The sequence below is a fragment of the Nyctibius grandis genome, chromosome 8 (assembly GCF_013368605.1).
Source record: "Nyctibius grandis isolate bNycGra1 chromosome 8, bNycGra1.pri, whole genome shotgun sequence".
NCBI classification, from domain to species: domain Eukaryota; kingdom Metazoa; phylum Chordata; class Aves; order Nyctibiiformes; family Nyctibiidae; genus Nyctibius; species Nyctibius grandis.
In genome coordinates this window covers 28,873,641-28,889,939 of record NC_090665.1, presented here as the reverse complement: position 1 = coordinate 28,889,939, position 16,299 = coordinate 28,873,641, and the positions used below count along the sequence as shown (strand labels likewise).

Genomic DNA, 16,299 nt, shown 5'->3' with positions numbered 1-16,299 from the left:
GATTTAGGTGACCAGTATTAATCCCTTACCACAAATGAAATAAGGATTGCTATGGTGGAAGCAGAAGCATCAGTTTCAAGTTGTTCCCTAAAAATAAGTTACCAGTCATTTTGTCAGCATGAGTTGTTTGAGATTTTAGGAGATAGTCACGACATTTTTCATGTTACACTGGACAAAAGCAGTATAGAAGAGTATTTGATGTCATACCCTCTTCTTAATTAAAGGAATATAAACCTTAAGAAAAAAAACAAAACCAGGAAATATTGTTGAGAAGGAGGGAGAGGATAGGACACTGCAGAGAGGTGAGCCTTTGGGAAATTAGAACTGCCAAGTATGTGTGTCTAACATTAGGTACCTACATCCACAGAGAAGTTCCAAAAAAGGTTATGTGTTTTTTTAGAGATTCTAAGCATCTGTGGTTCCAACTGACTGAAAGAATTAGATATTTTTTCACAAGCGTGTTCAGAATCCATAGCTGTGTTCCCATTTAAGAGTATGTGAATGCCAGATACATTAGTTCAAGACCCATTGTTTTCTAGAATATCAGAGGAAAAATCAACAAGGAACTAATACCTGTGCTATTGGCTATGACTCTGAACTGTGACATGGTGGGATGTACTAGTCTGTAACAGATTTCAAAGCCTGTAGGCATGTTTCTAAACTTTTTGTAGGCTGATGCTTGCAGTTAGTTTCTAAGACTAGAGAAAGGATGTGTCATTCTCTAAAGAAGGTATCCCTTTCCACAGACTTACAGGGTGTCAGCAATTCATCTTGACTTTGGGTCCAGACAGTATGCATAGGTACCACAAGTGAAGCAAAACGCAAATTTCTCAGTAAGTGGCTCACTTGATTAGCCAGGCTTGTCTGTGTAATGCAGAACTGTGATACCGATGTTACAAAGTGACTCTTTAAAACCTTCCCACCAAACATAATCATGCTATTACTGTTTACTCTGACAGCAGCTTCCTTCCATCCAAGGAGCTCAGCACATTTCACAACCATTAAGCCTCCCAAAGAAATAGTTAAATATCATTATCCTATTTTCTGCATGAGGAATATAGAGATTAATGACTTGCTAGGGTCACACAGGAAATTTGTGACAGAGCAAGGAATAGATGGCAGCTCCCTCAGCTCTCATGACTTCTTTTGTTTACAAAATAACTCTTTCTGTCCCCAAAGAAAAGGCACTCCTGGTTTTGGAGTAGCACCACTAATGTGTTAACTGAAAAGGTGGATTACTGAATCGGTAAAAGAAAAAGCCAAGAGCAGCTCTGCTTCTTTTCTACTAATATAACGGAGGAACTGAGCTATTATTGGTATAGGATTTCTTTTATGTAGAGACAGTTTATAGAGAATGTAAGAATTCTAGACCTGATTTTGAAGAAGGTGAGGAAGAGGAAGAGGGATTTCAGCAGTATGATGCAGCACCAGAAATCTAGTATGACCAGCATAGAAGAAACAGCTGTTAATCTGGTCTTGTCTTGAACACACTGATTCATTCTTGGGCTTCTTGATTTGGCTGTGGTTGAATCTCAGCATTTCTCTTTAAACTGAGCAAAATGCAGTGTTCACTGTGTGGGTCACAGGGGATGATGGTGGTGTTTTCTTTTCCCCAGTGTGTGAAAAAGGCACAGATCATTTCTGTGGCCCATATATGTGTCCATGTTAATTCCTTTGCTGTATATGAAGAGGCCCACATTTAATTGCTGACTCATGGGCTATGTCCAGTTTCTCAATCTACACTTTAATGCAGATAAGAGAGTAATGTTTCCCTCCCCATCCAACACAGCTAACTTCTCCTTATGGATTAACCACAATCTCCCCAAATTCGCATTGACTATTTTTTTACTTCACAGAGTTGATTGCTCTATTTATTGTCTGCCATGTTGATCTTACAAGACAACTGTCATTTAGTGGAAAGTCCATTTCCTAAGATGCATATGAAATGCAAATTAACATAATGTAAATTAAAAGTAAATTAAATTACAGAAAGTATTTGTGCTATCAGGGTCTTTTGAAATTTCAAAGTGTATAATTTAACAAAATATTAAACATTAAAAAAATATTCCATTGTTATGTGCACAAAATAGAGCTTTGAAACAATAAATTTGGGATGTTTGTTCAAATTCAGGAACAGAAAAATTAAAGTGAGGAAGATATGAAGAAGTTAAGACAAAGTTTGGGCAACTGAAGACCTAAGCCAAAGCTCAGGTTTCTGCTTTACCAGCAAGAAGAAATGGACATGATGTGCACTTAAGTTTTTCATCACCCAGAAACATCACCCAATATAAGTACACTAACTATTCTGATACACAAACACACAATGAAATAATATGTGAAATGCATCACATAAATGCTTACACATAAAAATACATCAGAGATTTTGGTTGGAAAGTTACTGTGTAAGTGAAATACTTTAGCATGTGGGTTTTAATTTTTTAAGATTATTCTTGCTATTTTTTACTATAAGGGTTATATACATAGAGATTTCCATCTGTAGTATAATGGTGTCTATACAGGAGGTATTATGCTATTTGTGATTTGTCTGTATGTCTATATATATACACATAGTATGACATGAATTGTATGAAACTTTGAGTTGATTTACATTGTGCAGAGAAAGGAAGATGAGGCTTTTTAATTGCAGGAGTAGAAATTGGGAGGTTTGTGTCCTTGTGTGTTCTAAGAGAAATACATATGTATCTTTGAAAATAATTACTGCATGTATTTATTGTATGGTCTATTTGTGCAATATTATCCTGCCTATCTACGTAGTTTTAGAGTCCATTAAGAGGAGTTCTTGGGAGAGGAGAAAAAAAGTAGAATCCTGGAGATGATCCAGAGTCCTAAATGAAACAGCAGGAAAGCCATTAGCTGGGGATCATGCTCCAGCCTGACTCTGACCTGGGCTGATGAAGTTTCTTCTTTCAGTCAAGTTTAGGGTGGAAGATGATACTTATGAAATCTTAAAGATGCTGGCCTATGCAGAGAAAGGGGTTGAGTGGACTTTTCAGGGAGTGTCACCGAGTGCTGACAAGGACTGACACATACCATGAGTGGCAGCAGACTTTCTATATGACCTTGGCTGAGTCACTTAATCCCTCTGTGACTGTTTCCACATCTGCAGAATTAGGTAGAAATAATAACACTTCCCTGCCTCACAAGGAGCTGTGGGGATTACTTCATTACTGTTTGCAAGGTGTGTTCAGAGAAAAATATAATAAAATGCAGTGGAAGTGTTATTATTTATTGCTGGAAACCTGTACAATATCAAATAGCTTGTTGATCATGTCCTGGAAAATGTATTGTTAACTGGTTATTGCTTGGGAATCTGGTATTATCAGAAACCACAGGAGCCCATCATTCCCTCTTTCCTCTGCTTCCTTTGTGCTCTTGTATTCAAGTGGTTGTGCCCATGTTGTTAGGCAAAATTAGACAAGCGCTCTACCTATCAAAAAAGAATGCCTCTTTCAGTGACAGCTGCTTTTTGGCTTCTATAAATGATCAACCTGAGACCCTCCAAAGCTATAATCACATTCTCTTACCTAGGAACATCCTGTAAAGATTGACATAAAGATAAGTAATAAACTTCCTTTAGTTACAGTTTCAAAGAAGTAGATCCCAAGAGTTTAAGTTGATTTTGAAGTCCAAAGGAATGTCCACTAGTGTGAGCGTCTCCGTCTTGGCCTAGGAGATTGAAAGACACTTATAAGCTGCAGCTCTATGCTTATTAATACCAGATCTGTGCATTGTCTGATCACGTAGTGCAGATTTCATGGGTATCAGTTATGGACATGCAACAACGTTTCTGTCAAATTAGCCAAAACTCAATTAGCCTAAGCAGTCAAAATTTTTGAATGAATGAGAGTGCATCAGCAAAGTAAGTTTATACCAGTCAGTGTTTCGTAGCATGTAACTATGGTATTTTTGACCCAGTGCTGTCAGATTGGTAGAAGCTTTAAAGCTAAACTTACTTACATTACCGGACCCTAACTGCTCACTCATGAGTGGACCACACATACATGTATATGCATTGCATTAACTCCACTATATGGGTGAATCCTCTAGGCCACAGGGACTTACAAATAGCCTGTAAACATAATTCAACTGTGCTTGGAGTATTCTGGATCCATAGATACAAATTACATACAAAGAGAATTTTTCAGTAATACCAGTAGGTGATATGTGCAAGAGAGACCATTTAGCTTCTCTGTGACTGTGAAAACAGTGAATTTTGATTGTTAATAGTAAGGTCCCAGTTTTCTTTTGGACTGCATATGTTAGTAGTGAGATCCCTCTTCTATAATGTCTTCCATTGCATGAACAGATGTTTATATTTACTTAAATCTGAATATAGAGTCTGGTAAATCACTAACAAATGGTAGTCACTGTGGCTTATATGAAGTATTGCATACGCTTGCAGCCACACCCAAACACTCACCTTAAAAGCACATATTTGTTAGCTTGCGCAATGCATGAGATAAGATGATGCAATGTTCATATGTCATTGCTGTTGTATGTGCTGTTCGTGTCAGGTGTTTCTTCTGAGCAGCACATAATTTTATGGCATCGATAAGCTATGCACAGTCTTTTTCGCCCTCATCGATGCTTTGGCAAAAAATTCAGTAGAAGTAATCCATTTGATCACTCCCTTTCTACTCTTTTGTAGACAAGTCAAACCTTTTTTTTTGCTCACTAATTCTCATGTAAGGCTCCCAGTGACATCATCTAACTAGGACTTTTGGGGTGTGAACCATTATTGTTATTTATAGTGTACCAAACTTATACTAATGTTGGCAGGGTTTAAATCAGACAGGAAAAGTGCTAACATGAGCAAAGACAAGAAATTAAAGACAACAAGGAGTTTAAAACTTTTAATAGGTGAGAATAGGTAATTTTTGTATCTTCTTTGTTTTCTAGAAAAATTTATAAATTACTGGTTTGCTGAATTATCATAGTTATGCATTCATCAACAATACATTTAATACATTTACTTAAGAGTGCAAAATATACTATGTAAATTTTAGTTGGCTCTTACAATGTACTATTTTAATGTAATATTTTTTTCTGAAGAACACCATACTTAGTTATAGCTAAAGCTATTTTGAGCAGTAAGTAATTCTGCATTATACATTGGTGTATTTTTAAGAAGGGAATATAATTGTTGAACATAGGAAGTATAATGTTCCCTTATAAATAAAAAATGTGGCAATACTTAAAGGCCTAGGACATAGGATATAAATATTGATGCACTAGTATGAGGCAGAAAAAATACTGGTTTTGAAGGAAAAGTAAATAAATATATCTCTTCTTATAATCATTATGATACAATTCACATAGCCTATTAACAATCCTCACCACTAAATTTAGACCAGAATGTGTTTCAAAGTAACTTCAGTTGAGTCCTTTCGAGTTACAGAAAGTATGCTGGCGGAATGCAGCAACGATAACATCCTCTGAATAGCACTAATACTGTATACTGGGCAAACCACTTCCATTTGGAGATGAAATGTAGGATATTACAGAAATTTCTCATAATTGTCAAAGTAGGTGTCAGGAAAGCAAATTTTATTTTTAACATTTATAGGAATTTTTCTTGGCCTTCCCGTTTGAGCAAGGAGGAAACAAAGAAAAGGACTAGGAGAGCTTGGGAAGGCAGCTGGCACTTAAGAGGAGGCAAGGATGTTCAGTAATAATTGTTTTCTTCGTCAGAATTATGGAAAATGATGTTTGGAAGAAATAAAGTTTCTTTCTCTCCCTTCCCACTCACTTTTATTGTTCCATAGAGTAAGTTTGGAGTACTCAGCAAAAGATGTATATGGTTATAATCTCACCTCTTCATATCCGTAAGACCACTTCTTATGCATATTTTCTCTGAAATAATTTTGGAGTGGTTACTGTTTTATCATTCATTGTCTCCTAGCACACCTGAGGTATCCAAGAAAATAGTTTGTCAATTCTCCCGTAAAGTCCAAGACTCAGTGATACGTCAATACTGCATACTGGAAACATCAAAGCAGTTTGATAAGGATACCAGACTCTGATGAAAATAACCCTCACATCTTTTACCTTATTTATGTATATATGTTGACATTAGCTGAAGCTTTGTTATGCTTTCTAGCATTTCCAGTTGCAATGTAAGTTAACAGATCAAAAATAATCTTTGGCTCAGAAGTTGCAGAGAAGAAGCTGAAGGTTGTTAAGGGTCATGAAGGCAGTTGGAGGTCCTAATGTCAGTGAGGAAAAGGAAACAGGCTACTTGGTCTGAGTTGGTTTAAACAGGTTTTAGAAGAAACAAAAATATTTCTAAGAAAATTCTGCCAGGGTTTGCAGTCCTTTGTTCAAGAAGATACTCTTTTGCTTGGGTGAGTAACTGGCTTCCCCTTTGTTCACCATGTACCCTTTAAAATTTTCACCCACTGCCCAGTAGGGATCCCCTTCCTTTCAGTGTTCTGGACTCTGGCCTCTCTCCCATGTTCCCTGGCTTGTTCCTAAAATGAAATGACTTTCCCTTGGTGGCACAAATCTAATGTGATTATTTCAAAGAAAGACCAGCTAACTCTATATGGGCTACCATACAATCAGAGATCTAAAAAAAACGGGGGGGCTAAGATTCCCACAGGAATATGCGTTGAAGGCATTCCAAGCACCAGGGAATTCCATGTGCATACAGCGTAGGATTGATCTGCACTTGCACAGTAGTTTCAGTATGTAGCAAACTTCATAATCATGGTTCACTAGAGTCAGAAATTCACCTCTAGTTCAGTCGGTGTTTAATTTATGATGTCAAAATTGTCCTTTCAAGTGCAGAGACCTGAAAAATACTTTTTTTTTTTAAACTGGCAGTTCTGGAGTACAGGTAAATTAATACTGAATCAGTGTCCTATATTTTATTCAGTGGAAATACTGTTCCTTTGAAATAAACAGCAAGCAATAAGTTGTGTAAGAGCTGGGACAGCAGGTTTACAACTCTCACATTGTAAACTAATGGTCTGAGGTCTTACCAGCTTATTCAATGTAGTATTTTATTAGTGTTACAGCCAACACAAGCATATTCCTTGTCCTGTCTATGCTTCTTTATAACCATAATATTACCGAGATTACAGCAATTCATTGCCTGACACATATATCTGCTTGTCAAGCCAAATATTCATGGAGTAGTTCTGATTCCTCTGGTTACCCTCTCAGTATCTCCGACTGGTAGTGAAGGGAAGTCTTGCATATATGCATTTATAAGATCCCATCTCTTTGTTTATGTGTTTTCTGGTGCAATCAGTTGACATTCCTTTACTGTGTCATTTATTTGACGGTGTTTGCCAGTATGCTGTTGCATTTGTGTGTGTAGCATGCATTTTCATTACAATTATAACATTGGCATCAATGGTAGTTTGGTGGTACAAATAAGAGAAGGAAGATTATGATCTCTTCCCAATGGATAGTAGCAGATAGGAAGTAATGACTTTCATAATGGAATTAAGTAAATAAAATGCTACTCATTAATTAAAGGTGACTAACTGAAAGAAAATACGTTAGAGTATGTTAAATCTTAAAAATAAATAATGTTCTTAAAATTCAAATGCTAATTATATTTTAAGTACAGTTTATATGCACAAACATCAAGAAGTTGAAGACGTTTCTTGTGAACAGTCTTGGTTCATGGATTTCCTGTATTCCCTGGTTAAATAGAAATGTCTGTCATATTGTTAAGGTCCTTGAATGCATCCAGAGGAGGGCAACAAAGCTGGTGAAAGGGCTGGAAGGAATGTCCTATGAGGAGCAGCTAGGGAGTCTGGGTTTGTCTGGTTTGGAGAAAAGGAGCCTGAGGTGCAACCTCATTGCTCTCTACAGCTTCCTGAGGAGGGGAAGCGGAGAGGGAGGTGCTGAGCTCTTCTCCCTGGTATCCAGCGATAGGATGTGTGGGAATGGTTTAACGCTGCACCAGGGGAGGTTTAAACTGGACATTAGGAAGCATTTCTTTACTGAGAGGGTGGTCAAACACTGGAACAGGCTTCCTAGAGAGGCGATCGATGCCCCAAGCCTGTCAGTGTTTAAGAGGCATTTGCACAATGCTCTTAATAACATGCTTTAATTTTTGGTCAGCCCTAAATTAGTCAGGCAGTTGGACTAGATACATTATTGTTGCAGGTCCCTTCCAACTGAAAATATTCTATTCTATTCTGTATGTCATCCAGCTTTTGGACTTCTCCCAATCTTCAGCAGAGACCTTGTGAAAATGCTTCTGAAGAGAAAAAAAATGTTTAGTTTTTAATGCCGGTCAGATGCAATAACTTCAGATCCTTCCCACAAGGTACATGAGATGGAACAGCCTCATTAACTCTTTGCTCTGAGAAAATGCTTGGACGTATTACAATGACTGGAATTTTCCATGCCTTTTCCAAAAAAGTGAAAAACTAGCAGCAGAATACTCTGAGGTCAAACTAAACAGACTAGTGTAGAATATTTTACCAGAACTGCTCATGAAATATTGATGTCTTTTGTCTAGCACAATTCTGCAGGTTTTAGAAGCCTTCAGAAGCCTTACCTATCCCAGATGCGTAGTTAAAGGTCAGAGGGGGCATGATTCACCTGTGAGGAGTGCGTGTTGTCATTGCCCCATCTGGGCAGGAGAGTCCCACCTGCAGTGTCCTAATTTCCACGGCAGGAGCATGGTTGGCCCCGATTGGCCGCGCCAGCTCCCCGCCTCGCTGCGGATTGGCTGAGCCTTTCGCCTCCTCTCTCTCATCTTGCTGGGGCATCTGCACTGCCCGGCTGCAGCTCTTCCACGCTGACCATAGAGGGACCGGAGGATGCCCACGCATCAGCACTTGGTCAATAAGGTGTGTTGTTGGGGATGTGGTGGACAGGGTGCACGCTAACTGGTGATATTTATTCTCAAAGGCTAAAGAGTAAGTATGTGGCTCATCAAGACCATTTAGGAGGAGAAAAGAAAGGAGAAAAATCCTCATAAAGAATGGGATTAGAAAGGGGTATACAGGATTGAGTCTTAAACGGTTCGAAGGATGGACTTGCCAGGACTGTGTTTTTCAAATTACAGGAAAGTATTTGTCATATTAATTAAATGCTCTATATTTAAAGGCTTTTAAAACAACTTTTGTCTCTATTCAGAATTTTGCCCAAGGCCTGGAGAAGCAAACTACCAAAGTGTCTCTTCCCAAGTCCACTAGTCTTTGAATGCAGTAGCTAACTAGCACCCAGGGATTTAATTGTTGGCCTGAAGTCATATTAGACTAAATGTGGAAGAGGATTCTTAAGGTGGCAGCTCAGGTACTGCAAAGATGAGGGCCTTATAGGCTCATAGGAAGAAGGGATTGTATCTGTCATACAAAAAGAATTAGAATTTTTCCATCAGATGAAGGAACTGAGGATACAGTTAGTTTTTCTTAATTATATCCAATTAGAAGCTTGCAAAAAATATTTATTTGCCATAATTCCCTATGCTTCTATTTTATAAATATTTACTCTTAATTTCTTTACATTTTTCATGGGGAAAAGGTAAATTTGTGATGCAAGATAACAAGATTGCATTGAATATGTATTGGAACTCGAGGTCCATGGAAATTATTCTCTGCTTCTGTCTCAAGTCTGGATTTGAAATTTTGTAAGATGCTAATATCTCTCTCTTCCTCATCTAAAACCTAGTTCCAAAGGATATGATGAGACTCTTAGGATAGAGCTGTTAAATCAGAGAGCTGATGCAAAGAGAAGGCATCTCACCGTGTTTCAACTTGTGCTTGTGTTTCTGGCTCTCTTCTAGCTAGAAAAAGAGGAAAGGAGGTTTCAGAATGGTTTTCTTTCATGGCAGAGTGCAACTCCAAACAGTTTTCCAATCCCAGTTCAACTAGTGCTAAGGACTCTGTGCTTTGAAATAGAATGTGTAATTAGAAACAGGTTTTTTTTTCCATCTCTCCATGAGTCAGACAAAGATTTCAACAACACATAGGTTGGTTCGTATTAAATCACTGTTTACCACATCTGTTAATATAATAGCACCTTCATGCTGTATTTAAAATTTAATTAGAGGTGGCCCATGTCAAAGTCATCAGAAGAGACTGGATAACCGCACCCAGAGTACTGATACCAAAACATAATGCTTACCAGGATCCCATTTAAGTGACATTTTCACAAGACTTTTGGGAGGGATAGTCTTCATCCGCTTTAAAGACATGATGACTTGCATATACAGCTTTCCTGATTTCTGCACTTACTGGTTGTGACACCGTGCAAACCTTCATCATCTTCCTATAGGAAATCTTTCAACGCTTCGCAGTCACCTCTTTTATTATCTGTTGACACAGTGGCTTTTTAAAAAGTTGTTTAAGTACAGAGTTAAGTGCATAGGTGTTTGGAATTGTGTTCTGAAGTTCCTCCCACCCCACGCCCCCACACTTCTAGATGCTTCTGTTACTTATTTCATTAGCACATACAAAACCAAATGGTCTTACATATTCATGCACAAATTAAGATACACAGGTAGACGATACAAGTTGAACATATCTCTTACATTGTGTTTGAAATGCTTTAAAAAGTCTCAAGTAAATATCTCCATTCTCTCTGTTACAGCCTATTGTATCACACAAGGCTATCCTGTAGCAGACAGCATGAGAAATAGCATTATGAAATACTTCTTGTGATTTAATAGTTGTATCAGCATTTTTGTAACTGAAACAGTGAGATATTTGTAAGATGTAATGGCCTTACAAATTATGTGGTGCCACGGTTGAATGTTTAGACTTTGAACATGGGCCATAAAATCTAGTATTAAACACCTGAGAATACTGCTGGGAAATGTTTCCTTTCTTTCTTGGAAACAGTCTACTATCAGTGTCAGTACTACAAGTAAATTATAACGAAAATAGATTTTGTTTCCACTGACAATCCTTGAAGACTGCACTTCAGTCCTACCTCTTAGTTATTTTTGTGAATTTCTGTACTGGGTATAATTTATTCTTAACCCATAGGAAGCATGCACTAACCATTTAGTATTTTTAAATTGTTTAGAAGTTCCAAAGGACTTTGCAGAAGTCTTTTGTTGAGTCCTTCAGGAAACAAATATCTTCAAAAACTTCTAAGGGCATTTAACAATAGATTTCTTGGCGGTCGCTTGGAAGTGGGAATAGGCAAAGCAGTCAAAAGAGAGCAAGCTAGTCATGGTTATATCTACAAAAAGCAGTTTGAGAGGCCAAGGATTATATAAATCTTAGTTCTTGAATAATGAAGGAGCTGAGCTAAATCTGCTGGCTCAACAACGAGGAAGTTTTGTTTAAAGCCTTTTCTAGTCCAAAGCCATAATGAAGCAGACATGGCTGTTAATGGATTGCTGTCATGTTACCAGAGAATTTAAACTTCCTTTAATAATTCAATATTTTAAAATGGAAATATTTGTGTCATTTATTGCAGTGTTCTGCCAGTGTATATAGGTATTTTATTTTAATTTATTTTCTTCAAAATACATGAATGCAATGAAAGCCTAGCTTTCTAGGCTTGTTCTGTTTCCTACCGTGGAGAAAAGCAGATATTTATCAAACACGGCAAGTACTAAAAAGGAGTTACTACAAACTATATTATCTTTTTGTTCCACAGATGAAGAGACACTCCTGCTTTATTTTTTTGTTCTGTGGGATATTTTTGCCCGGAATCCTTGGTTTTCCACAGACAAATACCTCAATTGATTGTGATTCTCTGTTACCAAACTATGAAGCTGAACCACAGACATCTGCACCACCATATATTATTGCTGTATCTTTTGATAACTTTGAGCCAGGAAATGAAATCCAAGGTAAATAATCTGAATGATATAAAATCTTTTTCTGCGTCTCCCAGAACTTCCAGTCTTTACCAAAATTCCCCCATTTCCCTCCCAGTCTAGTTAAATTTATTTTTTAATTTCAATCTCATTCATCTATACCTGGGATATCAATCTTTTTTGAAATGTTTATATATATATATGTATGTATATATTCGTATAACTATATATTCTCTCTTTTTTTTTTCTTTTCCCTATCTAATAAATATATCTTAACTTCATGCTATAATTTTTGTGACAAAATTGAAATGGGACAGCTGGCCAAACTGGACTAATAATTAGTTGCTCTTTAACTTTGCATTTGAGTATTTGCTGTTTTATCAGGCTTCTGCAGTACAAAGGGATCCTACTCATTAGGTGTTCACATGCTGTCATCTTACTGGAAAACAAATAGTCAGGATGCAGGATAAGACAACTCAAGAGTGAGACATTTTGAGTCACCCTTCTAAGAGCAGCATCCCAGATTTTATCAAATTGCAAGAGGTGGAGCTATTGTGGCTTAAAGCAGCTTTTTATCTTCCTAATCGCAAATTGCTCTCTGGATGGAACACCTTGACAGCCTTGTTTCTCCACACTATGATGCCATCTCATGGCGCTGTCACACTTTAAGTCACTTGTGAATGCTTCTTTTTCTAGCCATTTGCTAGAAGAAGCATGGAGGTGGGAGTGAGTGGTAACCTGTCACATGTCCGTTGTTCTATCTCGGTACCTGAAAAAGAGCATTATTCACCAAGTAGCTACTGTCTGGCTGGGATTCTGTTTTACCTGAACCAAGTAGCATGGATGTGCTTCCATGGAGAGTGATATGTAGGGAGAAGAATGGAGAAGCATTTGAGTCCTATTATAGCTGCCATTCTTGGAAAAACACGTGTGAATAGCTCCTTCAAGGATGGGAGGGCTGCTTGATTAGTGATAACTATTTTTAAAACAGTTTTGCCAGCAAAACAATGGATGGATCTAAGTATACCTCTGTGAGGTTATATGGGATTTACCATGACAAAAATATTGAATCTCGGATGCTGCTAACCTTGCCTTCCCCCCTCCCCTGCCCCTTTTTTTTCTAGCCATGCTTTTCTTTCTTTAGCACTACTTTTCTATTGCTTCAAATTGTAAGCATGCACTACGTGGTCTCAGGGAGCTGCATTAGGTTGCCCTTCCATTGAGTATATTGCAGTTTCACCTGTGACATTGCTATGTGCCAACACTTTCACAGTCACATCTGTGCTTGATGTAACACTGTATTCAAGTGTTGGATGACATCCCTCCTGTGAGACCTGTGAAAAATTAGTGGATCAGGACTGAAAGCTGATGACAAATTGGAAGGCTAATTATGCAGGTGTTTGGAAATGTTAAATTGTCAAGGTATGATTGCTCCTTGCCTTGACTTCTGTGCCATTCCCAGTTTATCTGTCCTTATTTTTAATGACTACACATACCTTTGGGCATAAACCATTATTCTGATTTTATTTGCGAAAGTACCTAATATTGGCATTAGCAGAGCAGGTATATAATAGATCATAACAAATTTGATTGTGCCTCTTGAAATTTACTTTAAATGTGGATATACAGAAAACACAAAACTGCTCTCCGATATTTTTCTGAGCTCCTTCAGTAAAAAGGTTTGAGTAAAATTGAGTAGTTCATAATTATTAATTTTTCATATTTAATATAGAACATGAGAACCAAACTGTCTAGTTCCTCTTTTTTCCAGTTGCAATGCATAAAAGAACAATGGTTCTGCAATTCAGCCTTAGGCAAAAGTTCATCTTTTGAAACAGAGCTAGAAAGAAATGCAATTTTCTTTCTCCTGTAGCTATTTTGACTTCATAGGCCTAATTAGACAGAAAATAAATAACCTTTTGGTCAGCAGGGCCATTGGCCAATATTCTGAGTATGCATGGGGAGCAAATAAGATTAATAAGAAAGTTGTAGTCATTTGGTAGAGCAGAATTACTTTTACAATTGTTAGTAAATCATATATTTCATGTTACTTTACAGAGAGATGCCTCTTCAAATTTCTTCCTTTTCCTTTATTGTCATTGTCTTGATAATTAATTAGAACTGTAATTAATCCCAACATTTTTAAAGATGGTAAAAGGTTTTAAGCGATTTCTGTACATGCAGTCTTGTGCTTTGGAGAGAGAGAAATTAGTTGTTAAACATTTTAGAGGTTTTAGTTGTGAATGAAACTCAAATTTCTCAAAATGTCTGTTTTCACAGTGACTCTAGAAGCACTTAAAGATGTTGGTTTTAAAGGATTTAATCTACAAGCTCGAGAAATAGAAGGAGATGTTCCTGTTGGTACTTTTAAAATTACAGATCCAAACACTAAAGGCTTGGAATGTCATAACGTGACGGTATGTGTTTAGTCTTTGGAATACTTAGTTAAGCTTGGTTTCCTTTTAAATACATTAATCAGAAGTGACAATTTTTTATATGGCAAAATTATTTCATCAGTAGAGTTTAAAAATTTAGACTTACACAAGAATTACATGGATCTTCTCTATGTGGTATGAATCTAATGTAGAAGCTACCTGGCACTTCTTAGGAGGACATCCGTGTTACCTGTTGTAGTAGAGACAGTTCCCCTAATACTATAAGTAAAAGTAACTTTCACATCTTATGTAATTATATGTATTTCTTTTTAATTGCAGAATTCAGCAGTAAGTCATGCAAATTCAGATGTGAAGCAGAAAGTTACAACAACATGGATTGCTCCACATGATGTTAGAGATCTTCAATTTATGTAAATAATTTTTTTCTTTTTTTTTTTGCCTTGAAATTTTATTTCTATGGATTATTTTGACATGGATCTGTGTTGCTGTTTCTGATGTTCTTGTCTTGCCACAATCAGGGTTTTTTCATAGTTTGTCATAACTTCCCACTGTGTCCATTAAATAACATGATTTCCATTTCAAGGTGTAATTATAAAAGGTAAATGCTGTCCTACAGATGTTAATATATGTAAATAATTCCATTAAGCACAGCGTTATTAATGGATCTTTGAGTAACCAGTTTTTATACTTGGACCTCTTTAATTACAAGAACAACAATATGAATGTAACTAGTTCCCTGAATAAGTGAAGTTCAGACTCTCTTCAATTATAACTTTTTTCATTTTGAACAGTGGAAGAATAGTAGTTTGATGTAAATGCTTCTAAGATAAATTTAAAAACAAGTTTATGACCCATGTACTAACTGCTGAAAACAGCAGAAGACAAATTTGTCCTACCTTTAATGTTACTTTTCTTGCAGATCTGAAGCTTGTAAAAATATCACCTGGTCTAACAAAATGCATGCTTGATGTAATTGGAAAATATCTAAATATTTGATAGCTTGATATTGTTTGAAGTGTAGATTTACGATAGGAGCATCTTGGCCTTGCTTCATTAAATCTTGAGGAATACAAAAAGGGGCAAAAGATCACAAATTAAAAACATGATCAGTTCCACTCATTAATGCCATGAAAATCAGTTCATCATAGATATAGACTGTCAGAGTGGGAAAGAGGTGTGACAATTTTTATGGATGTTTGAGCTGATACTCCCCACTGGAGTCAGTGCTTCTTCAAATAGTGTCCATTCCTCTTCTGCTCCTTCTCAGCATCTATTTTATTTATCTTCAAAATGATGTTGGATGATAATACAGTAACTGGTAAAGTGTGATATGGTCTAGGTAATCCTGCTCCGGCAGGGGGATTGGACTAGATGATCTTTTGAGGTCCCTTCCAATCCCTGACATTCTGTGATTCTGTGTTCTAGAAAATTACGATGTTCTTTTCAAACTTGTACTGCATACCCTTAAAATCAAAATAGAGTGGATTTTCTTGGCTGGGGGTGGGGGCGGAGAGTTTATTGGTATTTTATACTGAAATATTTTGATAGAAAAATAATTATTTTTTTTTCTTTCCAGTGCAACTGTTGTTCAAGATCTAGAGAAATTTTGGGTTGGAATTCAAAGCAAAACTCTCACATCTATGCGTTCTGAGTCATTTAATGGGACAAGAAAAAGTAAAAGGAAGGTATGTTTTGAGTGTATTTGCATACTAGAAATTAATACAGTAAATTAAAATATCTTTGATGAGATACAAGACATACATTTGTTGTCATGTATTCATTAACTAAGATGGTCAAAATCATTAGATATTTTCAAAACTTTTAATTTAACCACCTAATCCTCTTACTAAATTGATGAAAAAATAAAATAAATATTATTTTTCCCCCACAGAAATAAGGAAACTAATAATCTAATTATCAAAACAATCCATAGCATAAAGACAAAGAAAAGAAAATCAGTCATAAGAACTCTGCTGTACTTCTGGTGTACTGTGCTGCTCTTAACTGCTGCCCCAGTCCCTGGGAACTATAGCTGTGTAGCACATTATTAAAAATGAGTTTGTGATTTTTGGCCAATAATTATGCTTATATTAAACATCTTAAACACAATAGTCAGCTGAAGTAAAGAAAGTCTGTTCA

General features: G+C 36.7%; 1 protein-coding gene across 1 annotated transcript in view; it reads left to right on the top strand.

Moving 5' to 3' along the window:
- The first annotated feature begins 8,807 nt into the window (after positions 1-8,807).
- Positions 8,808-16,299, top strand: part of LOC137666552 (uncharacterized) — a 28,974-nt gene continuing 21,482 nt past the window's right edge. The window contains exons 1-5 of the mRNA XM_068406640.1: positions 8,808-8,837; positions 11,674-11,797; positions 14,045-14,181; positions 14,479-14,570; positions 15,737-15,845. Of these exons, the coding sequence (XP_068262741.1) occupies positions 8,808-8,837; positions 11,674-11,797; positions 14,045-14,181; positions 14,479-14,570; positions 15,737-15,845 (492 nt within the window). The remainder of the gene's footprint in view (positions 8,838-11,673; positions 11,798-14,044; positions 14,182-14,478; positions 14,571-15,736; positions 15,846-16,299) is intronic.